Source organism: Bison bison, unplaced genomic scaffold (assembly GCF_000754665.1).
Source record: "Bison bison bison isolate TAMUID 2011002044 unplaced genomic scaffold, Bison_UMD1.0 scf7180017864143, whole genome shotgun sequence".
In the NCBI taxonomy this organism is placed as follows: Eukaryota; Metazoa; Chordata; class Mammalia; order Artiodactyla; family Bovidae; genus Bison; species Bison bison.
In genome coordinates this window covers 5531091-5558707 of record NW_011494715.1, presented here as the reverse complement: position 1 = coordinate 5558707, position 27617 = coordinate 5531091, and the positions used below count along the sequence as shown (strand labels likewise).

Genomic DNA, 27617 nt, shown 5'->3' with positions numbered 1-27617 from the left:
ACAGGCTAAGTCGCTTCAGTCGTGTCCGACTCTGTGCGACCCCACAGACGGCAGCCCACCAGGCTCCCCCGTCCCTGGGATTCTCCAGGCAAGAACACTGGAGTGGGTTGCCATTTCCTTCTCCAATGCATGAAAGTGAAAAGTGAAAGTGAAGTCGCTCAGTCGTGTCCGACTCTTAGTGACCCCATGGACTGCAGCTACCAGGCTCCTCCATCCATGGGATTTTCCAGGCAAGAGTACTGGAGTGGGGTGCCATTGCCTTCTCCGTGTGGGATCATGGTGATCCGCAATCAAATCAAGGCCTTCAACAGTGAAAGTATGGAATCCTAACCACTGCCGTACCAGGGAATTCCCTGAAGCTATCCTTAAAGTCATCAAAGGGCCCAGCCAGCCCAAATTAACCTCAATTTTTTGAAACAGCTGTAGAATGAACTGTTTCTCACGATAAAGGTCAATAGACATTCAATATTTAAAAGATTTCTTAGAAAACAGGTGTCACAAGCAATCAGGAATAAAGAAAATATAAGGCTGCCACTGTAGTCTTGTTTAGATTTTTTTTTTAATTAAATTTGGCAGTCGCTATAGTTTTAAACTTGTAGTGAAAAGGGGCCTGAGACAGTCATCACTGAGGAGAATAAAAGAACAGAATCCCAGAACAAATTTGGAGAGAATATGGCATATTCATCTCCACTAAAGAGGAAACAGGAACACTGAAAGCCTAAGAGATTTATTCAAAGAGACAATCAGGACCGGAGCTTGGATTAAACTCAGGGTTTCCTTTCCTTCTTGGCTAGAGTTCTTTCATTTCACCAAGCTGCCTCTCTTGACCACATCACCAACATCTAAGGGAAGCGACGTGGCTATTGCATGCTATGGTCCCATGTGAGGCCCGGCATTCGTTTAAGAAAACCTCGGCTATGAACCCTTTCATCTAACTTCATCATCTTACATCACCAACAGTGCACTGTTAATCTCCCATTTCCCAATTAAGGTAAACACTCTAATAGCAAAGACTGGAGGAAGGTCACTGTATAGTTGTTAAAATTATACTACCATGAAACTGTATAGAAAACATGTTAAAATACCTGTCTATATTATCAGTAGTTCACAGGATGCTGGACTCTTACCTGCATACTTGTCTCTGACAGATTCATCCATAGACCAGAAACAGTGATCATATGCAAATACCTGTTGAAAATAAAAATAATGAAGTATGTGTTAAAAACAAAATGTAGCCAATGGGAATGTGCTGCATGACTCAGGGAACTCACACTGGGGCTCTCTAACAACCTAGAGGGGTGGGAATGGGTGGGAGGCTGGAGGGAGATTCAAGAGGGAGGGGACATATGTGCACCTATAGTTAATTCATATTGACATGTGACAGAAAGTAAACCCATACTGTAAACCCATCAATTAAAAGTAAATGTTTTTTAAGAAAACTGTAACATATTCATGATGTTATAACAATGGTCTAACTCTGATAACATGGTTCATAATACTGAAATAAAAACAACTCCCTGTCTTACAATGGAGGTTAGTTATTTACAGGACAGTCTTACAAAGACAAAGAACCCTGTACATAATATAGACCTTGAATTCACATGAAAACTCTGTACAATGTGATGTGAAAAGGGGGAGGCTACAAAGCAATATGTACACTGTGACGGCTATTAATCACACAGTTACATATATGAAGTTCATTGCTGTGTGGGAAGATTACCGATATCTTTGTTTTCTTGTTTTTATGTATTCTCTACAGTCTTAATACTCTTCAGAGAAAACAAAAAAAAATGTAAAGATGATTATCACAGCACACTGAAAATGCACATTCTTTAAATAAACTATAACACACCCATAGTCAACATACTATGTAGCTTTAAGAACATAGAGGAGGGGCTTCCCTGGTGGCTCAGACAGTAAAGAATCCACTTGGGATGCAGGAGACCTGGGTTTGATCCCTGAGTTGGGAAGTTCTCCTGGAGGAGGGCATGGTAACCAACTCCAGTATTCTTGCCTGGAAAATCCCATGGACAGAGGAGCCTGCAGGGTTACAGTCCTCGGGGTCGCCAAGAGTGAAGCACGACTGAGCAACTAACACAGCACATGAAAAGTCTGGACCACGATCCCTCTTGTGTACAATAATCGACACACACAAAAGGTAGGAAGACCATACGATGGAAACACTGGTAATGTATGACGCTACTTTGTGAGGCACCACAAACGCTTTGCCTTGACCTCTTATGCTTCTTACTTTCTAAAATATGCTCTTCTTTAAAGCCATCTTTTAAGGATTTTTCACTGATTATAGTTAAAATTTTTTGGAGTTCATGTTCAATAATTTACTCTTTAAAAAGTTTTAAGGGTAATTACTTTTCAATTCATTTCAGTTTGCCCTTCAAACCCTTCCACTTTGAGTGTGCTGCCTCACTTCCTGATGACAGTTTTCCTCTTGGCTTTATAGGTTAGTTTGCTAGCACATCTGAATTGGGAGCTTGTTTTATGGTTTACGTGATTGCCTGTTTGTTTCCCCTTCCTTTGGCCACCTTTACACTGCCACTCCTAGCTACTGAAGCCCAGGTCTGGGTCTTTTCAAAGCCCAGTGTCTCTATTCCCTCCTATTTATACAGAAATAAGCTCAGTATGCATATGTGTGCATGGCCAGTCATGTCCAACTCTGTGACCCCATGGACTGTAGCCCATCAGGCTCCTCTGTCCATGGAATTCTCCAGGGAGGAATACTGCAGTGGGTTGCCATTCCCTTCTCCAGGGGATCTTTCCAATTCAGAGATGGAACCCAGGTCTTTTGCATTGAAGACAGATTCTTTACCATCTGAACCACCAGGGAAGCCCAATTAGCTCAGTGGTGGTCAAGGCTGTATATTGTCACCCTGTTTATTTAAATTATATGCAGAGTACATCATGAGAAATGCTGGGCTGGAAGAAACACAAGCTGGAATCAAGATTACCGGGAGAAATATCAATAACCTCAGATATGCAGATGACACCACCCTTATGGCAGAAAGTGAAGAGAAACTAAAAAGCCTCTTGATGAAAGTGCAAGTGGAGAGTGAAAAAGTTGGCTTAAAGCTCAACATTCAGAAAACGAAGATCATGGCATCTGGTCCCACCACTTCATGGGAAATAGATGGGGAAACAGTGGAAACAGTGACAGACTTTATTTTTTGGGGCTCCAAAATCACTGCAGATGGTGACTGCAGCCATGAAATTAAAAGACACTTACTCCTTGGAAGGAAAGTTATGACCAACCTAGACAGCATATTCAAAAGCAGAGACATTACTTTGCCAACAAAGGTTCGTCTAGTCAAGGCTATGGTTTTTCCTGTGGTCATGTATGGATGTGAGAGTTGGACTGTGAAGAAGGCTGAGCGCCGAAGAATTGATGCTTTTGCACTGTGGTGTTGGAGAAGACTCTTGAGAGTCCCTTGGACTGCAAGGAGATCCAACCAGTCCATTCTGAAGGAGATCAGCCCTGGGATTTCTTAGGAAAGAATGATGCTAAAGCTGAAACTCCAGTACTTTGGCCACCTCATGCGAAGAGTTGACTCATTGGAAAAGACTCTGATGCTGGGAGGGATTGGGGGCAGGGGGAGAAGGGGACGACAGAGGATGAGATGGCTGGATGGCATCACTGACTCGATGGACGTGAGTCTCAGTGAACTCTGGGAGTTGGTGATGGACAGGGAGGCCTGGCGTGCTGCGATTCATGGGGTCGCAGAGTCGAACACGAATGAGCGACTGATCTGATCTGATCTGGTGGCCAAAAGCCTTTTTTAAGCCTTCTTTCATGATGGAGCCTTACCCAAATCAGTTTTCACATGGATGAACTTCTCAGGTCCTCAACCACACATCAGGGCCCCCTCTAGTCTGCAAGGGCTGCACCTCAGAGGACCTGAGTCTGATCTCAAGGCCCAGTAAACACACTAATTCAGTCCCAGCCTTCTGCAAGCCCTCGAAGTGACATATGTTGTTTCTGAATACAAGGACATGATTTTCAATATTTTAAATATGTTATCTGTCCCTGATCTGAGTTTGGAGTTGGCAGAAGAATGTTTCTATGTGAACTCACAAGGCTGTCTGGACCCTAAACCTAAGAGTTAAGTTTTTTAAATAAGGAAATTAGATTAGGTTGGTAAATGAAGTATGCATGCCTATATTCACCTCCACCTGAAATTAATTCAAAATGATGGTGGGAGTGAGGTAAAGAGCCAAAAAGGGAAAGAAAGGAAGCAAGTAGAGCGAGTTTTTGAAAGTCAGATTGCTCGCCGATATGTGGACCAGAAATTGAGAAACCCTGAAACACAGCTGCAATGAGACGGATGGCAGGTAGAGTTGGGTGGGGACCATGGGGAGAGCACAGGGCAAATAGCTGCTGGAGGAGATGGCTGCAAAGCTGAGAGAAGCTCCGGGAGGATGCCAGGGGAAAGTTAGATGAGTGGTTGCGGCCTGGGGGCAACCAACTAGATGACTGGCTAGAAATACCTTTAGCGCAAGGAAGGATCAGAACACCCACATCTGTGCAAAACAGTGACACCAGGCATTTGTTCCCTGGGGTGGGACAGTTATGCCGAAGCAAGGATAAAAAGGGTTACGGAAGTTCAGTATCTGACAACACCCCCAGAGAGGTGGGAGGCGTGGAGACCAGCAACTACCACCCAGCCTCAGCACTATGTCGTACAATACTAATCCTCAACATTTCCCCAGAGCTAACCATGTGTCTATCAGCAGTCAAGGCTCACTATGTCAGCAATTCCCCAACAGGGAGAGGAGTACATCAAAGCTGTATATTCTCACTCTGCTAATTTAACTTACATGTAGAGTACATCATGCAAAATGCCAGGCTGGATCAAACACAAGCAGGATCAAGATTGCCAGGAGAAATATCAACAAGCTCAGATATATAGATGATACCACCCCACTGGCAGAAAATGAAGAGGAACTAAAGAGTTTCTTGATAAGGGTGAAAGAGGAGAGTGAAAAAGCTGGCTTAAAAACTCAACATTCAAAAAAACTAAGATCATGGCATCCGATCCCATGACCTCATGGCAAAAAGATGGGGAAAAAGTGGAAACAGTGACAGTTTTTATTTTCTTGGGCTCCCAAATCACTGCAGATGGTGACTGCAGCCATAAAATTAAAAGATGCTTCCTCCTTGGAAGAAAAGCTATGACAAACTTAGCAGAGACATCACTTTGCCAACAAAGGTCCGTCTAGTCAAAGCTATGGTTTTTCCAGTAGTCATGTATGGATGTGAGAGCTGGACCATAAAGAAAAATGAGCACCGAAGAATTGATGCTTTTGAACTGTGGTGCTGGAGAAGATTCTTGAGAGTCCCTTGGACTGCAAGGCAATAAACCTGTCATTCCTAAAGGAAATCAACCCTGACTTATTCATTGGAAGGACTGATGCTGAAGCTGAAGCTCCAGTACTTTGGCCACCTGAAGTGAAGAGCTGCCTCATTGGAAAAGACCTTGATGCTCGGAGAGACTGAGGGCAGGAGGAGAGGTGGGCAACAGAGGATGAGATGGTCGGATGCCATCACTCATTCAATCGACTCATGTCGAGCAACTCTGGGAGACAGCAGAGGACAGAGAAGCCTGGCATGCTGCAGTCCATGGGGTCACAGAGACAGAGATGATTTAGCGACTGAACAACAATAGGGAGAGGAAAGAAAGAAGAAGGAAGATGGTCCTAAAGGACTGTGGATCAAAATTTCCGGTGGGAGTTGCTTTTCAAAGTACACCTGTCAGCAGGGTGAGATTAAATACAATGTGAAGCTCATATTAAGTTTCTTCTGCTGCAGCTTTCAGCTCTCATGTCTTATCACTTTTTTTGATTCTGCTCTTACCAATGTTAAGTAGAGACCATCCCAAGTCTTTGCTTGCTTATAAGCTTAGCTCACACTTGAACCATCCGAGTGCACTTCTCAAAGATCAGACTCTACATTGCTCTCTTCTCCCTATTACTACAGGTTTTTCTTTTCTTTTTTAAATTTAGGGATTTCTTTAACAATTCTTTTTCTCAATTCCAGTAGAGAAGTAATGGCAACAGCTAATATTACACAGGAGCCCCTAGGATACAAAGAAGTGGCTAACAGGTGTGGGGAGCTGGCAGCTGAACTCAGCCTTGGAGCCCACGTCTGCTCCCCACCTGGGCTTCCCAGGTGGCACTGGTGGTAAAGAACCCGCCGGCAGGAGACTTCAGAACCATGGGTTCAAGGCCCGGGTTGGGAAGATCCCCTGGAGGAGAGCATGGCAACCCACTCCAGCATTCTTGCCTGGAGAATTCCATGGACAGAGGAGCCTGGAGGGCTACAGTCCATAAGGTCACAAAGAGTCAGACACAACTGAGCGACTTAGGACCCACGCTGCTTCACACCAGGCCCTTCATCACAGAGTTACTGTTACTGAGCTCTTCTCCTCAGTAACAGGAAGACGCCAGAGCCTGGTACAAAGGCGGGAACTAGGAATGTTAAGGTCTTGTTTACTAACAACACTGAAAGGTCCTCTTTAACTTTCAGCTGTTTTGTAAATTATTACAGGTATCTTCCAGCCATGGATTTCCTAAAGCAGACAAGCTCCCCTTTTTCCCCCTAAATAAACATTTTTTTCCTTATTTTTTTAAAAAATTTCTTTTCAAGTAACAGAGAAGAAACACACATTCATTATAGCAAGGCAAATAACACAGAAGCATAAAGAATAAAGGTCTCCCATTCACCAAACATATTTCTCCTTAGAGGGAACCACTGTTAAGAATGTAGTATTGGCCCTTCCACATCTTTGACATCAACACATTTTCTCTAAACGGTAAGATAGAGTTGAATTAAATAAAACATGAATATTTTTAAAACAGTCACGTAATGTTTCTTCACATCATTACTTCAATATCCAGCCTCTGCTCCATCAGAAAAAAAAAGAAAACAAAGATAAGCCAGCCACCTTTTCACACAAAAGCTAAAACTGATAAAATTAGTTCTGTTATGTATAAAGAAGTCAGTGCCATATTACTTTTTTTTTTTACTCATTCAGAGTCCCAATAGCCAAGTCTATACATACTTCAGCAACAGTAATATTGAATGGAATTACTGTTCCACCACAGATTCTAAAACAAAACTCCAAGACGGTAGATAAAAATATAAATTTCCTGGAAAGTTCCCAAGAATGATCAATACAAAAACACAGTCCTCGTCCCTACTCTGGCACAACTGCATTCCTAAGAGACACGGGAACCGAAGTTTCTTGAGAATCTGGGCTCAAAGCTAGGATGAAAGCACGTTTCCCGGAGGAAGCTGTGGGCCAGGGCAGGTTTCTGTTGGCCTGAGAGTGTGTCCCCCGCTGTCCCAGGAGCACCATGGATGAGTCTGCCTAGTACTGGTTCTGACCGCAGTTTGGAACGAGAAGTTCCCAGCCAATCTGTGGTGACCAGCAGGGCACAAAAGGAATCTGTGTTGTAGTTGCCAGGAGGCTGGCCAGAGTTGGTCAAAGTACAAAAACAGCTTTTCCATAAACCTCCAGTCCTTCTTAAGCCAATAAATGGCTTTGGATTTATGAATAGGCTGACGGCTTGCGTTATTTTTTTCATTTTAAAAGTGACAGAGAATATTTTTATTTTTCAGAAGAAAATACCAGTACAAAAAAATACACACATACAACTCGAACAAGCATTCCGTAATGAACCAAATCTCTTACCTTTGGTTGGCTTCTGAGTTCCCAAAAGAGGTGTCATCATTGACATGAAAGAAAAGAGTGTAAAAATATTTGTTAGTTAGAAGATGCCTTTTGAAGGGTAAAATGCTAATAAATATTTATTTGATATTTATTAAGAACACAAAATATTAACTTTGAAATCAAACAGCAACTTGAAATAAAGGATAATTAATGTCTACTAACTAGTAAGTTAGAATGCTAATTATAGAGAACTAACTTGTATCTTTCAGGTAGAAGAAAGATTGTTTGAGCACTAGATAATTTTTAAAGTCCTAATATTTCTGCCTTCTCCATTTTGCTTATCCTTGTCTATGACTTGTAAATAGAAAAATATCCTTTACTTCTTAGCATCTGATTGCACTTCCAAGTAGTTTCCTTCGCTCTGATAAAGCAGCAGCTTACTCTCTCTCTAGAGGACCTTCTACAAAAAAAGTTCTGTTCTAAGGAAAAACAGGTTAAAGGAACTAATTTTTTGCCAGTGAGTGACTACTAACTGAATTACTCACTTACTACTTATTTCTCTATGCTGACTCAGGTGCCTTCAACCTCCCTTCCTCTGAAAATGCCTCTGGCTTACATCTCCTCAGAGAATAAGAATATAACTTAATCCAGTATAATTTTGAGATAGTTAAACTCAGAGAAGGGCTTCCCTGGTGACTCAGTGGTAACGAACCCAGCTGCCAAAGTGGAAGATGCAGGAGACTCAGGTTCCATCCCTGGGTGCGGATGATCCCCTGGAGAAGGGAATGGCAACCCACTCCAGTATTCTTGCCTGGGAAATCCCATGGACAGAGGAGCCTGGTGGGCTGCAGTCCATGCGATCACAAAAGAGTTGGACACAACTTACAGACTACACAACAACAACAAACTTAGAGAAAAGCTGTAAGAAAGGCACAAAGAGCTCCCCTCACTAAGCTCACCAACTGCTAACACAGTCACAACTGCCATGTCGTTCTCCCTGTCCTTCTCCCCGCTCTTGTGCAGAGATACACACACACACACACACACACACACACATACCCCTGAGGGTAAGGTACAGACACACACACACACACACACACACACACCCCTGAGGATAAGGTACAGACATGCCCCTTCAGCCCTAAACATTTCCATGTTAACTCATAAAAACAATGATGTTCACTCCACAACCACAGGAACAACTGGTCTTTCAGAGAATCAAAAAGCCAAGTCAGACCTGCAACTTGAAAGAAAATGGTGCACGGAAACGCTTTCTTTCAATTGTCTGGACATCTTGTGCCTTTGTTGTATAAGATTTCCTTTTAAATTTAATATTCATTTGTATGGAAAGATTTCAGGTCTGAACACTAAAACGCCAAGGAAAGCAGCAAATGAGCGACCCCTGTCTAACAGATTTTGGAGTAACAGCCAATGTGACTAGCACATAATAATTTCTCTGGGATAGGAGATATTGGGGAAACTTCCCAACAAAAAGACTTGGGAAACACCAGCAGAGGTGACTGACATATGCTACCACCTTTTTGTAGGTCTTTATAAACAAAGCAGAATCTCATCAATTTCAGAAGGCCCAGTTATAAACCCAGTTGAAGGTAAGAACAGAACCAGCATATATGAGATGCCTGTGTGAGGTCAGGTATTGGCTTGGCCCAAAAGTTCCTTTGGGAAAACCCAAAGGAACTTTGGGGCCAACCCAATATGCTGCAAGCTACTTCGCTGAATCTTCACAGTAACTTTGAAAGGTGCTATTATCATTCCAGTTTTACAGATGAGAAACTGAAGGCTCCGAAGAGTTAAATGCCCTGTCCAAGTCACAATAATAATCAGTGACAGATCTGGGATTCGAAAGTAGGTCTTCCGATTCCCAAGTCCATGTTTTCTTCTTTCGCCACACTGGTCAAAACACCTCGTCAAGTTTCTCCTAGACTTAAGAATCTGTGAGTCATACATTAACAACTGCTCCCGGTAACAGAAACATTTCCCAATGTATTAATTTCCTCCATCCCAATTATTACCCAATAAAAGGCCACCGTGTGGTGCTTATGCCGGTGTAAGTTTACTTATTCATTATATTTATAAAAACTCCAGACCATCTTTGCTGGGAGGAAAAATAAGATGTTCAGCGTGATATTTCCATTTTAGGTAAAATATTTTTATACAAAAACCAGCTCTTCCTAAAAGACAATTGACAAATACGAAATTCAACAATATATGACACACAGCAGAACAATCTGTGGGACTAACCTGAATCCAGAACATGATAATAAAAAGAGAAACAAACCAGTAAATTAATTACAGAGCTAAGTTTCCAGCTATGGCTCCTGGTGGCTACAACAGCAATGCTCAAATAACCTGGAGTCACTGGAAACCCAAAGATGTAATTACAGCTCTGTACAAAAATAAATAAGTAAATTAATTAATTAAACAAAACCTTTCAACTTGTAGCTGCAATCGGATAAGGCAATGCCTCACTACCTCAAAATCCCTTATTTAGAAACCTCAGCTATCTAGATCACACTAGAGATTTAGGAAGCAAAGAAAATCAGTCCCTTGACCAGAGAGATGGCATAAAGTAGAAGGATGAGAGTCTGAATTTCTGAATTTTTGTTGTTGTTAAATTCACTTACAAAAAGTTCCAAAAATACTACAAAGAACTCCTGTGTACCCTTCACCCTATCCCCCAAATGATAACGTCTTATTAAAACTGCAGTTACAGTGATCAAAACCAGGTAATTAACCATCAACACAAGATTTATGAAATAATCTAGAGCAAACCTCATATAAATTTCTTCCCAACTGCCCTCATTGATGTCCTTTTTCTGGTTCAGGATCACACATTCATGGAGTTGCCATGCCTCCTCCAACTGGGGGCGGTGTGTCTCTCATAACCCTGACACCTGAAGGGTACCAGGCAGTTATTCTGTAGAATGTGCTCACTACAGGTCTGTCTAATGCTTCCTCCAGACTAAATTCAGGTTAGGCATTGTGGCAGGCACCACAGAAGCCCTTTCTAAGTACATCAATAACAGAAGGCCATCACTATGGAGGACAGTATGGAGGTTCCTTAAAAAACTAAAATATGATCCAGCAATCCCACTCCTGGGCATACAACCAGACACGAGAAAAACTCTAATCTGAAAAGATACATGCACCCCATGTTCCCAGCAGCACTATTTCCAATAGCCAACATATGGAAGCAACCTAAATGTCCATCAACAGATGAATGGATAAAGAAGATGAGGTACATATATACAGTGGGATATTACTCAGCCATAAAAGAGAATTAAATAACGCCACGTGCGGCAACATGGTGGACCTGGAGACTCTCACACTAAGTGAACTAAGTCAGAAGGAGAAAGACAAACATCATGTGGTGTCACTTATATGTGGAGTCTTGAAAATGACACAAATGAGTGTATTTCCAAAACAGAAATAGACTCACAGGCACAGATAACAAACTGTGGTCACCAAAAGTGAAGAGGGGTGTACAAATAGGGAATCTGGGATTAACAAACACTGCTAAATCGCCTCAGTTGTGTCCAACTCTACGCGACCCTATAGACTACAGCCCGCCAGAGTCCTCTGTCCACGGGATTCTCCAGGCAAGAATACTGGAGTGGGTTGCCACTCCCCTCTCCAACAAATATACACTACTGTATACAAAATAAACAACAAGGTTCTACTGCGCAGTACAGGGAACTATATTCAGGATCTTGTTAATAGCCCATAATGGAAAAGAATCACTTGGCTGTACACCTGAAATACTGTAAATCAACATTTCGATTTTTTTAAAATGCCAGAAGGCATGTGATGATATCCAGATCTACTACTGATGATGGTAGCTCTGATCATGTTACACATGTATCCACCTTTCCACTGTAACATTACTAGTTTTCCCACTGTAGCTTTTTTCAGTGACCATTGATGAATCTTGCACACAATTACTGTTCCCCAAATGCGGTCTAGTCACTAAGATGTTAACAGCCCAGGTGAAGCAACATACGAAGATATGTTATTTAGAAAGAGGGTGGCTCGGGAAACAGCAAATGATTTGATTACATATTTTGGATAGAACTATTTCTATGAATAAGCCACTCACCTCTTTCTTTTTACTGGCCTGGGTTAGCGGCTTATGCTCACTTTTCAATAATAAAGTACACCATAAAATTAAACTGAATTATAGTCCTAATCTTAGACTGCCACAATAAGAAGAAACTTAGTGACGACTTTATATAAATTTGGAAATTTTTATTAAAACTTCTGACCATGACAAAAATAAATTTTGAGTCCAAAAATTAGCCAGACAGTACTGTGTTATGTGTAAAACAAGCTATACCAGAACGATGAGTTACAAATCAATTACTGCTATCAACTACCAAAATCAAACATGACGTCCAGATCTCATTGACTCTATTAATTTTAAAGATTTAAGTTTCTGAAACTCTCACAATTTGCAACATCTGGAATCTGTTTTAATAAGATCCCTCTCCAATCCACTCTGTAACGGCTGTGTTACATCACAAAGAGTTTATTCTAATACGGCCATAGTACATAATGATATTGTTTCCTTTCTGGACTTAAGCTGGCAGTACCAGCAACCAAACAACAATCTGTGTGACGATCATTCATTTCTCTTTGTCGCCCCTCCCCCACTGTCAGTCTTTTTCACGTCGGGAATAAAGCTGACCTGACTAAAAATTCAGACATTGACAAGATTCATAGAGGAAGCTTATCAGTCTCTACTTATCTGGCTAACATTAAGATGGACAATTAAAAGCCCTAGCCATTGTTTCCTCAAAAACTGGAATACTACATTCAATTGTGAAGAATAAACTTTAAAGCATCATTGATAAAGTTTTCTGGAGAATAGTATTTGGATGTAGGGGGGTTTTAAAAATGATACCAGTGAAAGAATAAATCAAAGAATAGAAATATGTAGCCTGGACCAGGGAAGACTAAAAGACGATAGGATGCCACCTCAGGTAGGATCTATGGAAGAAAGTTAAAAAGAAAACAAGGGAGAGCTCTTTAACAGAAGAGTAATTAGCACTGCGTTAAACAGCCAGCTCGCCATTAGTGGAGTTATCTGGAGAGAGAACAGAAAGTGTCTGATGAGGATGTTGAAGTAGGAATGAGAAGTTACACTGGATTACTTGTGCAGCTCTGTGTTTACAATGGGAAAGCCAACATTAGGCATTCGACACGTTATATTTCAGTACTTCTATCAGGGACACGGTGCAGAGCACCAGTGCATCCGAGCTATAGGTCGAGCATCACCTCCCACGCGACTGCCTTAGAAGGTCCCACCTCTCCAGCGAGCCAGTGTCTTCCTGCATCCCACAAGCCTGCATTCAGGTAAAGCCACCCCCTCTGACAACTCTATTTGTTCAAATGCTACTCACGCAGGAAAAGCTCAGATCAAATTACATCTCCCAGAACCCCAAGCAAAAGCGAGTCTTCCTTCCCCATTTCTATTAGCAAAAACTCCCTACAGACCATGTATTACCTATCAATGTCACATGATATAAACTAATATTAATATAAATGGATTATCTCCCCAACTAGACTACAAGCTTCTGAAGGACAGAGTGTGTCTTCCAGGGTTTATCAGTGTCCAACACAAGGCTTTCTGCTTATTTAGTGAATGTTTACAATCCCTAGGTGACCTGGCCTGCCTTCTATCTCAACCACATCTAGGACCATCTTCCTTTCACCCTCACTGGCCTTCTTCTAATTGGCCCAGTGTACACAAGCTTCCTGGTCTACGGGCTTTCACTCGTGGGTTTTTTCCAACCTTGAAATCTTGAGGCTAAACTCATTTGTCATTTCTTAGCTTATCATTTCTCTACATGTATCTTTCCTAAACATCCAATCTAAGTCAAGTCACTCATGTTACTCTCACTCACAATACTCCTGATAGAATAAAAACATTTCCACCACCATCCAGGCTCCCTAAAATCATCCCCCAAACAAAAAAGGAAACAAGAAACAAATTCTATCTTCAATGAAACTAGGAGATAATTATACATGAAACATATTACACAAACACAGAAAGCACATTCACTGAAGACAAGGAAAGGTCAGAAATGAGTGGCGCCGAGTATCCCAGAAGGTGGGGGAGAGGGGGCGCCTAAGAGACAGGAAGCGCATTCAAGTCACAACCTCTAATATACATCCTCAGAGAAACGTCTTTACATCTAGAGAAAAGACAGTTTTGACAATTGTCTATTAAAATCTTCCACCCACACAAACTGTACTTGGTTGAGAACAGAGGGACATTCCAAGAACACAGTCACTGAAGCACAAGTGGCATATTTCCCAATTACAGAACTTTAGAGAGATGAAAACTCAAGTTAATAAATTCCATAATTTCAAATTACCATATATTGAAATTGCACCAAAGAATACACTATTAATTAATCATTTGCAAATCACCTGCTTCTTCTCATCTGTCAAACACACTAGTAGAGTAAATTTTAATTCACTGCCCACTTTTACTACAAGAAACTTTAAAATCTGACCAAAGAATTATATTAATCCTGATTCATTTGTGGGTTTAATAAAATACGTTTCACATGCCATGTTAACAGAGAAATACACATTCATTGTAAAAATTAGATGTGAAAATAACATCAAGGTGTACACAGAGATTAGGATAGATTATTGAAGCACTCATTCCAAGAAAATGCTTATAAATTTTTCTTTCTTTCAGTATTTTTGGTTATCGCTGGTTTTCAATTTTATGAGTCTATATATCTCTAGTTTCCCTGAATGGATTAATGTGATTAGATTTCTCTGGAAAATTTTTTTTTTTTTTTTTTACTGAGTATGAAATTAACTCTCCAGTTCTCTTACCCTTTCAGACCCAGAGCCATATGTCAGGCTCCAAACCAGAGGGCACATACTCAGTGTTCACAGGCAGTACAGCTCACAGCTATATTTTACTTAATCCTCACAATACTGACCAAAAACAGAAAATCAGAAGATTTCACATTAGAATCCTTCTGAAAATTCAGAAGATGTGGAAACGCTAGGCCTAAATGTGCACATGCAGCCCCTGGCTAGACCTGAACTGCTGTGCCTTCCACATGGCTGAGTTTTAAATTCCTGCTATGAAGAAAGCAATGGCACCCCACTCCAGTACTCTTGCCTGGAAAATCCCATGGACGGAGGAGCCTGGTGGGCTGCAGTCCATGGGTCACTAAGAGTCGGACACGACTGAGCGACTTCACTTTCACTTTTCACTTTCATGCATTGGAGAAGGAAATGGCAACCCACTCCAGTGCTCTTGCCTGCAGAATCCCAGGGACGGGGGAGCCTGGTGGGCTGCCGTCTATGGGGTCGCACAGAGTAGGACACGACTGAAGCGACTTAGCAGCAGCGGCAGCAGCATGAAGAAAGCAGAAGAGGGTTTTCTTCACACTCAAAGAAAACAGAGACCTACAAATTCATACCACTAAAGACAATGTTTCCAAATCTATCCCAAGAACCTAAAATCAAGGGCCACCACAATCTGATGAGGACTGCCCTACAGATTCTCCCCACCCTAGTACAGAATACAGTCCCCTTTAATATCCCAACAAAGAATCCTAAGTATCAAATCCCAAAAAGGAATCCTAAACGCAAATGTCACCTGGAACAATTGTTGCTGTTTAGTCACTAAGTCATGTCCGACTCATTGTGACCCATGGATTGTAGCCAGCCAGGCCCCTCTGTCCATGGGATTTTCCAGGCAAGAATACCACAGTGGGCTGCCATTCCCTCTCCAGGAGATCTTCTCAACCCAGAGATCAAACCCACATCTCCTGCATTGGCAGGTGGATTCTTTACCACTGAGCCAACAGTAGCTATGAAACAGAGCTTAAGGTGAAGTTCCTGTCCTCACTATAAGCAGTGGTAGGTCTACAATTCAGACTTAAAGTTGGAAAGCCTGGGGGCTTCAAGTGGGGGAAAGAAACACAAAATACTGGTGCACCTACATTCCTGCATCAAGAATGTTAGGTCCGTCATTACTGTGAGGTTGATCCACGGTTCAATGTTAATCTGAGGTTCAAGTCAGCCAGCGGGTTGAGAAAAACTAAAATTTCTAACCCATTACTATAATTACTCCCCAAACTCACTGCTTAGCAAATATTTCTTTAACTTCCTTATAGACTTAACTTCCTTATGCAGAAATTCAATTTCCAAGCATTCTCCAGCTCAACACTTCACTACTCACAAAGGTCTAAACTGCTCGGTTAACTAACTGAAGACTGCAGCGTTTACCGCTTTCCTGAGGATATGGTTTTCATCCGTGAAATGTCTCTCCAACCCATCCCCTTTCCTTCCCAAATTCACTCTTTCACTCAGCAATATTTACTGAGTACCTGCTAAAAGCCAGATGCTAATTGTGGTGCTAGAGAAACTGCGCTGCACAAAATCCTAAGGGCAGGACTTCCCTGGTAGCCCACTGGTTAAGACTGCGCACTGCCAATGTACGGGGTGCGGGCTCAATCTCTGATTGGGGAACTCAGATCCCACATACAGGGGCCAAGAGGTTTTTTAAAAAATCCTAAGAGCTTTTTCTTTACATTTATGTTTCTTTTGCTGTCCTACACATAGGGTCATCGTTACCGTCTTTCTAAATTCCATACATTTGCGTTAATGTAGTGTACTGGTGTTTCTCTTTCTGACTTACTTCACTCTGTAAAATAGGCTCTGGGACAACCCAGAGGGCAAGAATAGAGGGGGAGGTGGGAGGGGGGTTCAGGATGGGGGGGAGAGGTACATGCACCCGTGGCTGATTCATGTCAATGGATGGCAAGAACCACCACAATATTGTAAAGTAATTAGCCTCCAATTAAAACAAATTAATTTTTTTTAAAAATGCTAAGAGCTTAAATTCTTTTACAACAGAATGAATGAATGAATGTGTAATAAGTACTATGAAAAAAATAAAGTGAAAAAGGGGGAGAAAGCTGTAAGCAAGAAAAGCTCTTCACAACATCACCTTTTCCCACCTGTCCTCCCCCAACTACTACTCGCTTCACTTGTAGCTGTCGGTCCTGCAGGCGTGGTGACATTTTACTTTTGGCTACCTGTGTACCTCTCCCGCTTTTTGCCCTAGTGATAACCTTCTTGTCCTTCAGAAAACAGTCACCTTCTCTGTCCTCTTTTAGGAACTATCACATCTCTTAGGCCTTCTTTTTCTCAGCAAGTACTATGGCTGTGTTGCCTCCTCCTGGACTTTAAGCTCCAGAGAGCAAAGAGTAGTTTCATTCTCCTCCACTTCCCCAGCACCTGACATTAAGTAGGCATTCCACAGCGCTTGCTGGAATTTACCAAGACGTGATGAGCTTGTCCGGAGAAGGCAATGGCACCCCACTCCAGTACTCTTGCCTGGAAAATCCCATGGACGGAGGAGCCTGGTAGGCTACAGTCCATGAGGAGGCGAAGAGTCGGACATGACTGAGCGACTTCACTTTCACTTTTCACTTTCATGCACTGAAGAAGGAAATGGCAACCCACTCCAGTGTTCTTGCCTGGAGAATCCCAGGGACGGGAGCCTGGTGGGCTGCCGTCTATGGGGTCACACAGAGTCGGACATGACTGAAGTGACTTAGCAGCAGCAGATGAGCTTGTCTCAATTGCTCAGTAGCTAAGTTAGCTCCTGATTTACCCTGTCCCAGGCTCTCTGTAATTCCTGACACTCACCCAAAAAGTCTTAACTATTAGACATATACAGTAATATACCTTTTAGACTAGTAATTAGAATTCCATTTAGCACCAGATTCCCTGGTGGCTCAGACAGTAAAGAATCTGCCTCCAATGCAGGAGATTGGGGTTCAATCCCTAGGTCTGGAAGATCCCTGGAGAAGGGAATGGCAACCCACTCTAGTACTCTTGCCTGGAGAACTCCATGGACAGAGGAGCCTGGTGGACTATACCCCATGGGGTCACAAAGAGTCGGACATGACTGAGCGACTAACATACAAATACACAGCAACTACTCAGAATATACTTGAAACAAAAGCAAAAATGCTTCTAGAAACAGAACAAAATAGAAGCCAGGCTTCTCTCCACAGATGAGACTAGAGCCTACAGACCTAATACTGTAACTAATGTGAAGTTATGAGGGCTGCCAGGTGGCTCAGTTTGCTGTGATCCACACAGTCAAAGGCTTTGGCATAGTCAATAAAACAGAAGATGATGTTTTTCTGGAACTCTTTTGCTTTTTCAATGATCCAACGGATGTTGGCAATGTGATCTCTGGTTCCTTTGCCTTTTCTAAATCCAGCTTGAACATTTGGAAGTTCACAGTTCACATATTATTGAAGCCTAACTTGGAGAATTTTGAGCATTACTTTACTAGGGTGTGCTGCTGCTGCTGCTACGTCGCTTCAGTCGTGTCCGACTCTGTGCAACCTGTGAGATGAGTGCAATTGTGCGGTCGTTTGAGCATTCTTTGGCATTGCCTTTCTTTGGGATTGGAATGAAAACTGACCTTTTCCAGTCCTGTGGCCACTGCTGAGTTTTCCAAATTTGCTGGCATATTGAGTCCAGCACTTTCACAGCATCATCTTTTAGGATTTGAAATAGCTCACCTGGAATTCCATCACCTCCACTAGTTTTGTTCGTAGTGATGCTTCCTAAGGCCCACCTGACTTCCCATCCCAGGATGTCTGGCTCTAGATGAGTGATCACACCATCGTGATTATCAACCCTAAATATTCGTTGAAAGGATTGATGCTGAAGCTTCAGTAATTTGGCCACCTGATGTGAAGAGCCAACCCATTGGAAAACATCTTGATGCTGGGGAAGATTGAAGGTAGGAGGAGAAGGGGATGACAGAGAATGAGATGATTGGATGGCATCACAGACTCCATGGACATGAACTCGGGCAAAGTCCGGGAGAGGGTGAGGGACAGGGAAGCTTGGTGTGCTGCAGTTCATGGGGTCAAGAAGAGTCGGACAGGACTTGGCAACTGAACAACAACGACAGAGGAAACCCTGAGTGGGATATAACATAGCTCACAAGACACTCCAAGTCACTTCTGTTTCCTTACAGCTCATCAGCAAGATTCGTTACAAGCTTTGGGTGGGTATCTAGGTGATAAGCCTCGCATCTGCTCTGTCTTAGCTGGTGGAGCTGAAAAGGATCCAGGGTCAGCACTTAAAGGATCACTGACCTGCCCTGTGAGAGCCAGGAAGCAGTGGGATCAGTATTTCAGACTACAGTGGACCAAGGAATGAATAAGAAGTGTAATCAAGACACAGAGTACTATATATTTGAAATTTGCTAAAAGAATAGATCTTAAAAGTTCTCATCTCACACACACACGCAAAATTGTAACTATGTGTGGTGATGGATATAGTTTTAACGACTTATTGTGGTGATCAATTTGCAATATATACAAACATCAAATCATGATGAAACTTAATATAATGTTCTGAAACTTAATATAATGGTAAAAATCAATTACATCTCACTTTTTAAAAAGAGGAGTAATGTGCTTCCCAGAAGGCACAGTAAAAAATCGACCTACCAATGCAGGAGACACAAGAGATTCGAGTTTGATCCCTGAGTCAGAAACAGCAAACCACTCCAGTATTCTTGCCTGGGAAATCCCACAGACAGAGGAGCCTGGTGGGCTACAATCCATGGGATCCCAAGAGTCATACATGACTTAGCTACTAAACAACTGAAAAGGAAACATTTGGTCTTAAGATATTTATTAAAATGGACCCCTGAGGCTTTTTCTGACAATGGTGATTCAAAATAAAAAAATGCAAGTGATCTTTTTCCTTGTCCTCAGTCGTGTTTTCACAATCCCATGGACTGTAGCCCACCAGGCTCCTCTGTCCATGGAATTCTCCAGGCAACAATACTGGAGTAGGTGGCCATTCCCTTCTCCAGGGGATCTTCCTGACCCAGGAATTGAACCCAGGTCTCCTGCATTGCAGGCGGACTCCTTCCCATCTGAGCCACCAAGCTGTCTGCTATAGGATCACTGCTCGACATAAGTCCAAAACTCTAGCCGTGACAGAATAACTGGCTCTACCTTTCACGCCATAGACAAGAAAACTGCACAAAAGACGCGGAGCAAATGTTTTCAGACAATGGATAAGAGGCAGTGTGGGGGAATAACTCAGAGAGAAGGAAAGCAAGTGAGCTGGGCCCTACAACTGCCCAGGCTTCCTACCTACAGATGCTTGGGACACCAAGAGGAAACCCAAGGCAGGACATGGTGGCCTGAGCGGAGATGGTGGAGACTGAAGAGCTGAGGCAGTGGGAATTTGCTGGCCAGAGAAAAGGAAGCAACCCAGAGGAAGAATTCTAGGAATCTGCAAGGAGTTTCCTTCCATGTTTGACTCAGTGCTAAACGGCACATACAGAAGGTAAGGCCCCAAAGGGCCATAAAACCATCCAGGAAATAACTACTGTGGGAGAAGCTGCTGTACACTGAACAGTCTTCAGGGCTCAGAGAAGAGGTACAACCAGCCACAACGGAAAGATCTTCTTGAACACCAGGAGGCATTGGGTTTAGAGCCCAGAAAGGTCATGGTTGAGGAGTAGTGCTGCTGCTGCTAAGTCGCTTCAGTCGTGTCTGACTCTGCGACCCCATAGACGGCAGCCCACCAGGCTCCCCCGTCCCTGGGATTCTCCAGGCAAGAACACTGGAGTGGGTTGCCATTTCCTTCTCCAATGCATGAAAGTGAAAAGTGAAAGTGAAGTCGCTCAGTCGTGTCCGATTCTTAGCGACCCCATGGACTGCAGCCTACCAGGCTCCTCCGTCCATGGGATTTTCCAGGCAAGAGTACTGGAGTGGGGTGCCATTGCCTTCTCCAGGAGTAGTGTGCTACACTTGCCCTACAATAAGGACTCTTCTGGCCCCGATCTAACAAAGCTCAACAGCAAGCCAAGATCCAACTGATCCAGGGGTAAATAACTCACAAGGAGTTTCCTAGGTCTTGCTCACACCAACGAGAAGTGGGGCAATACCCTCATTCAATTTGGACTGTTCGGACATGGAATCATGTAGATACAAGCTTCACAGAGTTTTTTCTCATGGAATGATAACTGAGCACCAAGTCCTATATTAAGTACTTCATTTTCATCACAGCAATCCTATGAGACATCCTCATGTTACATCTGAGTTACTCAGCATTCAGAAATTAACACAGCCAGTGGAAATGGAATTAAGATTCACACTGGTGTCCGCCTGCTTCAAAGCACACATTCAAGCTTCTGGTGGCAAATTCAAGGCACTCAACCAGCCACTTTCCCAGGTCAAGCACACGGTGAACATCACTAACGAACCACAACACTCCTGTTCTTCATTAAAAGAAACTTCATGCAGGGCACCCTCAGAGGGAAGTGCTGAAGACATCATTAAATATTAAAATAATGCTAAATGCCAGAGAATAAAGCAATAAGAAATACGATATTTGGCTATAACTTAGAAAATTACAAAAGTAAACGTCACAGGATGAATAGAGTACTTTCACCGTAAGCTTTCAAGTCAAATTTGAAACTGTATTTCAATCAAGTTTAATTACAGTATTAATATTCATCTCTTCTCCCAAAACTAACTTGACTTTAACTGCTACATGTCACAGATACAAATAGTCTACCCCCCCTTTTTTTTTTCACTAAAAGTAAAGCCTGAAATTCAAAGGAAAAAAAGACACCTATTCTTCAGTGTACAATTATGTAGCCTTTTGCTTTTTTTGGAAGCAGGAATTGTGTTTGTTTACCTCATAACATTTCCCAAAAGAAATGCTTTATGTCACCCAAAATAAACCATGCTTCCATCATTTCCATGCTTGTCACTGTTGATTTTAATAGGCAAAGGAATAATAGGGAAGGTAAAATGAATTAACAAAAGCCTTGATCTTGAAGAAAAGGGTGAGGATGTGGAAGCTGGAACAGGATTAAGAATTAAAGCATAAGTTGAGGCCACCAGCATGCAGTGCTAACACTTCACAGCCTAAGAAGGAAGCTGTATGGGCCTTCCCCGTGGTCCAGCGGTTAAGACTTTGTGCTTCCAATGCAGGGGGTGTGGGGTTCGATCCCTGGTTGGGAGACTATGATCCCACATGTCGCACAGCACAGCTCAAGAAAAGAAGCTGTAGACATAGATATTTTGAGGAACCAAATATGCCTGGACCAGCAAAAGCCAGAAATCCCATTAGACAGCAAGAACTCCTTAAACCACATGCATCAGCACAGTAACCCGCGTTTCTTGAACTAGCCAACTGGTTAACAGCAGGAGAAACTGGCTCTCAACTGGCGGCTAAAGGAAGACTGGATGAGGAGTTAAGTACTAATAAATGGCAGAGAAGGGAGATTTCAGTTAAACCTTGGCATTTTCTTAAGAGTTACCAATGCTATTGTCTTTTAAAAATGCAACAGTTTTTAAGATCTAATATATTCTACATATCTATGTAGTTTTAACAGTTTTATTGACATCATAATTTATATACCATAAAGTCATCCATTCTAAGGGAGCAATTCACTGACTTTTAGGAAAGGTACAGGGTTGTGAGCCCCCCACCCCAATCTACTTTAAGAACAACTCTGTCACTTTGGAAAGTTTCCTCAAGCCTGGCTGTACTCAATCCCAAGTCCTTTGCCCAGCCCTTAGCAACCACTTAACAACTATATCTGCTTTCAGTCCTTCTTTTGTGAACATTTCATATAAATGAAATTATACAATATGTGGTCTTTTGCATCCAGTATCTATCACTCAGGCGTGATTTTGTTCATTTGTTTGTTGGGGGCGCTGTGCAGCATGCAGCATTTTACTTCCCTGACCAAGGATTGAACCCGTGCCCCTGCAGTGGAAGCAGAGTCCTGACCACTGGACCACCAGGGAACTCCCAAACTCGGGCATGCTGTGAGGTTCATCATTTATCAGTTCCCTGTTCATTTTTATTCCTGGCAGTGGACAGGCATTTCAGATTGTTTCAAGTTTAGGGCTACGATGAACAGAGCCGCTATGAACATTCAAGAACAAGTCTTTGTACAGACGTTTACTTTCATTTCTACAAATCTATGCAAGTATAGACACCTAACCAAAGAACTGCTGCCCTGTAGGGTAAGTGTGTATCTGTCTTTACAGGAAAGAATCACGCCTTTTTCCTAAGTGTGTGCAGCAGGTTACATGCCCACCAGCAGCAAGTCAGAGCCACAGGTGCCCCACACCTTCGCCATCTCTTAGCAGTGTCTGCTTCACATTTACAGCTGTTCAAGTGGATGTGATGTGGCATCTTGCTGATATTAATTTGTATGTCCACAATGACCAAAGAGGTTGACAGTCTTAACATGTGTTTATATTTCACTCAAAAGAACAGAAGAACTCTCACAATCCAGTCTCTATCCCTACTTTTAGACTCGCCTAAGAAATGACAAACTCCTGGTCAATGCACACGGTTGCCTTTTCATTCATGCTTATTCCTCTGGACCGTTTCTAATTATTACTTCGTTCACTGCTTTTACCTCTTTAACCACTTTTGATTTTCTTCATAGGTTTTATGGAGACATTAATTTTTCTCTTTCTTGGACACCTAAGAGTAAAACTGCTGGGTCATATGCTCAGCATCAATTTAACTTCATATTTGCTATTTGTTTTATGACCCATACGTGCAAAACTGCCCATCTGAAATTTAGGTCTGTCTTTTTTGGATCAAGCTCAGTATGTAAAAATTTTAGTAAATTTTATTTAATTTCTAATATCCACACTGAATGATTCAAAACATACACGGGAGTCATTGTGCCCAAGTCATCCTTACTGCATTAAGCCTTGAGCGTCTAACTATTCCAGGCTTATAACTGGATGGCACCAAGGACTTCAGAGCTGAAATCCCTAAGAAGCTTGCAATATAGTTGATAAGATAACAGATCATATGGAAGACGCTGTCTCCATGGCATGATGTTGTAGACACTAGCAAGTAGAAACCCTTCATTCAGTTTTCATTCTGCCCTGCTTTAGCTTTGTGATCCCAGTGGTCACTTAACCTCATCAAACCTCTCTGCTACTTCAGGAACCAGGCAATCACCCACATAATCTGCTTCAGGCCACCGGGCAATATCCTATGTGGTATGGAAAGAACGTGGCTTGGGAACTAGACAGACGAGGGTTCAGATCTAGATTCAATACAGGTTTGTGCTCTTATCAGGTCCACACTGCATTCCACATATTATTTTCTTTAATCTCCACAACAACCCTAAAGAATAGGTTCCATTATCCTCATTTTACAAGTGAGGAAACAGGCTCAGCAAGATCAAGCTGCTTGCTCAAGTCAACAATTAAAGATTCAAACCAAGGCAGAAGCAATATTCCACTGAAGTGACACAATCAAAAACATGTAGGTCACGTGAGATCAATCCTGAATCTTCTTTCATGGCTCAACCTTCTCTGCATTGTTTTTTCAAGGCTTTGTTTCTGTTCTTCTCTCCTTCATGAAGTCTGGTTTCCTGAATAGGCAAACAAACCTTAAGGAAATATGTTGTAGTCCCAGGAGACTAAGTTGCACATTTGCAAGGGGGTGCAGGTACAGAAGACTTGTCAAGCCTACCTAACAAACAGGCAAATACAGCACTTTTTGTACAACACAGAGTGGGGTAGAAGGATGACTCACAACATGGGAAATGGCTTAGAAAAGAACACACCTACATCCTTTGGTTATCTCATATTCCAAGATATAACCAACTAACTCTTAAGAAGCAGTATGGCTTCAGAATTTAGGGTATTCTTAACTGAACTAAACGGTCTTAAAGAAAGCAGTGGCAATCTTAGAATGCATTAGTTTGAAGGACAAAGAAAAAAACACTGGAAGCTTCTGAATGCAAATTTAGACTCCTGGAAATAAAACCGTAAATGAGGATATGAACTGAAGTTTAAAACTCACTCTGCACACACCAGGAAGAGGAACTGTGTACAGGAGGGATGCCTGCACGTTACTTTTGTTCACTCACCTCCATACGTAAGTGTGTCAGCAACACAGGACAACATGTCCACATGTTAACCGGTATTTCCATTTCCCAGAGAGCTGAGAGAGAGACCTGCCTAAGAAATGTGCTTGTGTAAAACTGCTGAAACTGCCAAAAATTTTTTAAGCATTCTACAAGTTTAAGTCAGTATTTCTTCATACCTTTCATAGTTTACAGTGGTAAAGAGACTGGGCTCGGGAATCACATTGCTTGATTTTGAATCCCGACTGCACCGTGTACTACATGACTTGAGAAACTTAGCCAACCAGTTTGTGCTCCAGTTTGCCTTATCTGTAAAACGCAGACAGTAAGAGAACCGATGTCAGGGATCGCTATGGGGATTAGAACAGGACCTGGCACAGAATAAGTACCAAGTGAAGAGGGGATATTGTGTATGGATTTCCTAAAATCTCAACAGAGAGATTGCAAAAGCAGGAGATGATGAATGCCTTTTGGCTACGGAGGCAAGATGGTGCAAAGGTCTTATTCTTCTCCTCGGTGAACTAGTTTGGAAAAAACTCCAGAGTAAGAGCTGGTCCAGAGGCGATAAGGCACTAAGTGCCTAGTTTTAAGATCTTCCATCTATCAAAAATTCACTTGCAATAGTATGATTTTTTTTTTCCAGGGCGGAGGGCTGTCAAGACACATCCCCCCAAGATGGCTCATTGTACTTTGCTGTATTATTCGAATCTCTCGCTCATTAAAAATAGATGGTAAAGTTTGTTGGCATTTTTTAATATCATCTCTTCCTGTTCCCTCTCTCTTTTGGGTAACAACTGAATCCCCACTGATGTTCATAAACCTGTTTCCTATCTAAAATACCCTTGTGTCTTGGGACATTATGAGCACAGTTATATCATGCTTATCAGAAGGCATAAGAGAATTACAGAAATTAAAGCTGAAAACACAAGTTTCCCAGAATTCCTTGAATATGCTTCCTTCTAACAGGCACTACATCGTATGAACTGTTTACAGGTACACCAGTAGCCAGAGGCCTCCACCCTGGCCTCCACCCAGCTCCTTCATCTTCTCATCTCAACGCTTAAATTTAGCCCTTTCAGATTGTAGGTATCCAACGAATGTCTACTGAAATGACAGACTAGGAGTTAGGTTAACCATCACTATATCCTGTCTAAAATAAAATCTCTCCTGATAAATAATCCCTCTCCAGGGATTCCCTGGTGGCTCAGATGGTAAAGAGTCTGTCTGCAGTGCAGGAGATCTGAGTTCAATCCCTGGGTCAGGAAGATCCCCTGGAGCAGGAAACGGCAACCCACTCCAGTATTCTTGCCTGGAAAATCCCATAGACGGAGGAGCCTGGCGGGCTACAGTTCAGTGTCGCCAGGAGTCGGACATGACTGAGCAACTTCACTTTTACTCTTCAAAGCCCCCCCTCACATCTCCAGATACTACTTTTCCTATGTATATTCTCTGTCAATGTTTTGTCCTTCCTTTACTGTTACACATTAGACTCTAAACTATCAGTTTCCTTAAGAAACCATGATCTAAAAATGTAAACGAGCCAGAAAATGTTAATTCTTCCCACTGAATTTCAGGTAACAGTTATCTAGAGAGTAACTAAGACAGAAGGCTCAGAGACAAAGATCTTTGGAGGAAATTAACAGAATCATATAGCTAAAGATCTGAAAGGGAAAAACTTAAGAATATGCTGAAGACAGAATTGGGGCTTCCTTGGTGGCTCAGGGGTAAAAGAATCCACCTGCAATGCAGGAGACTTGGGTTTGATCCCTAGGTCAGAAGATCCCCTGGAGAAGGAAATGGAACTCACTCCATGGACAGAGGAGCCTAGCGGGCTACAGTCCATAGGATCACAAGAATTGGACACAACTTAGCGACTAAATCACCAAAGACAGAGTTTAAAAGTAAACAAAACCACAGGAAAAATAAAAAGCTTATTCAAGAGAGTCATGGTTTAAAATGTGGTACAATCTGATGCAACTGACTGAATTTAAGAAAAAGAGAAATTTGTTTTAACTTTATGCTAGAACAACCCCATCAAACAGCCTATGAACCAGTTGTGATAACAATCCCAGAGAAAGACAGGAAATCTAACACATCATTTGGTCTAGCACTGAGACAGAGGGATAGACGGACGGATGGATGGGCAGAGAAGCCAGTGAAAGATGGATGGATACACACACATATATATATGTATATAATAATGTCAACTTATGAATAAAGCAAGTGGGCTCTAAGAGGACATAACATAGAAAGGGGGAAGGACAGGATCTCTTCTTGGTAAACAAGGAATGAAGAGACAACGTTGAAAGTACAAGTTAATATATTCTGTAAAAACACCAGAGAAATGACTATGAAAGGGTGAAAGTGTTAGTCACTCAGTTGTGTCCAACTCTTTGCAACCCCATGGACTGTAGCCCACCAGGCTCCTTGTCCATGCAATTCACCAGGCAAGAATACTGGAGTGAAGGAAATACTTCACTCCTGAAGTATTTCCTGAAATACTGAAGGAAATAGCTATTTCCTTCTTCAGGGGATCCTCCCAACCCAAGGACTGAACCCAGGTCTCCTGCATTGCAGGCAGATTCTTTGGGCATACGCCCAAGGTGGGGCTCAAACCCATGACCCTGGGATTAAGAGTCCCATGCTCTACCTATTGAGCTAGCCAGGCAGCCTGAAATGATGGTAGAAGAAATTAAATATAAAAATCAAACAGTAGGAGAAGAGGTAAAAAGCTGGTACATCTTAAGCTAAAATCTTCTTCAGAGAGTCAATGAATATATGCCTAAGATTAATAAATCTAGGTATACTCATACCTGGAATAGTCTTCAAAAATTTTTTTGATCATGTACCCCCCAAAAAAGACGCTTACTCCTTGGAAGGAAAGTTATGTCCAACCTAGATAGCATATTCAAAAGCAGAGACACTACTTTGCCAACAAAGGTTCGTCTAGTCAAGGC

The 27617-nt window shown here is 42.2% G+C and overlaps 1 protein-coding gene and 1 non-coding gene across 2 annotated transcripts in view; both read right to left on the bottom strand.

The window, feature by feature from the left end:
- KIF13B (kinesin family member 13B) overlaps positions 1 to 27617 on the bottom strand; it is a 194849-nt gene that overhangs the window by 132224 nt on the left and 35008 nt on the right. Inside the window, exons 2-3 of the mRNA XM_010840317.1 lie at positions 7707 to 7719; positions 1128 to 1188 (exon numbers count right to left, since the gene is read on the bottom strand). Of these exons, the coding sequence (XP_010838619.1) occupies positions 1128 to 1188; positions 7707 to 7719 (74 nt within the window). The remainder of the gene's footprint in view (positions 1 to 1127; positions 1189 to 7706; positions 7720 to 27617) is intronic.
- TRNAK-CUU lies at positions 27256 to 27328 on the bottom strand. The gene has a single exon. It is a non-coding gene; the product is annotated as a tRNA-Lys (tRNA).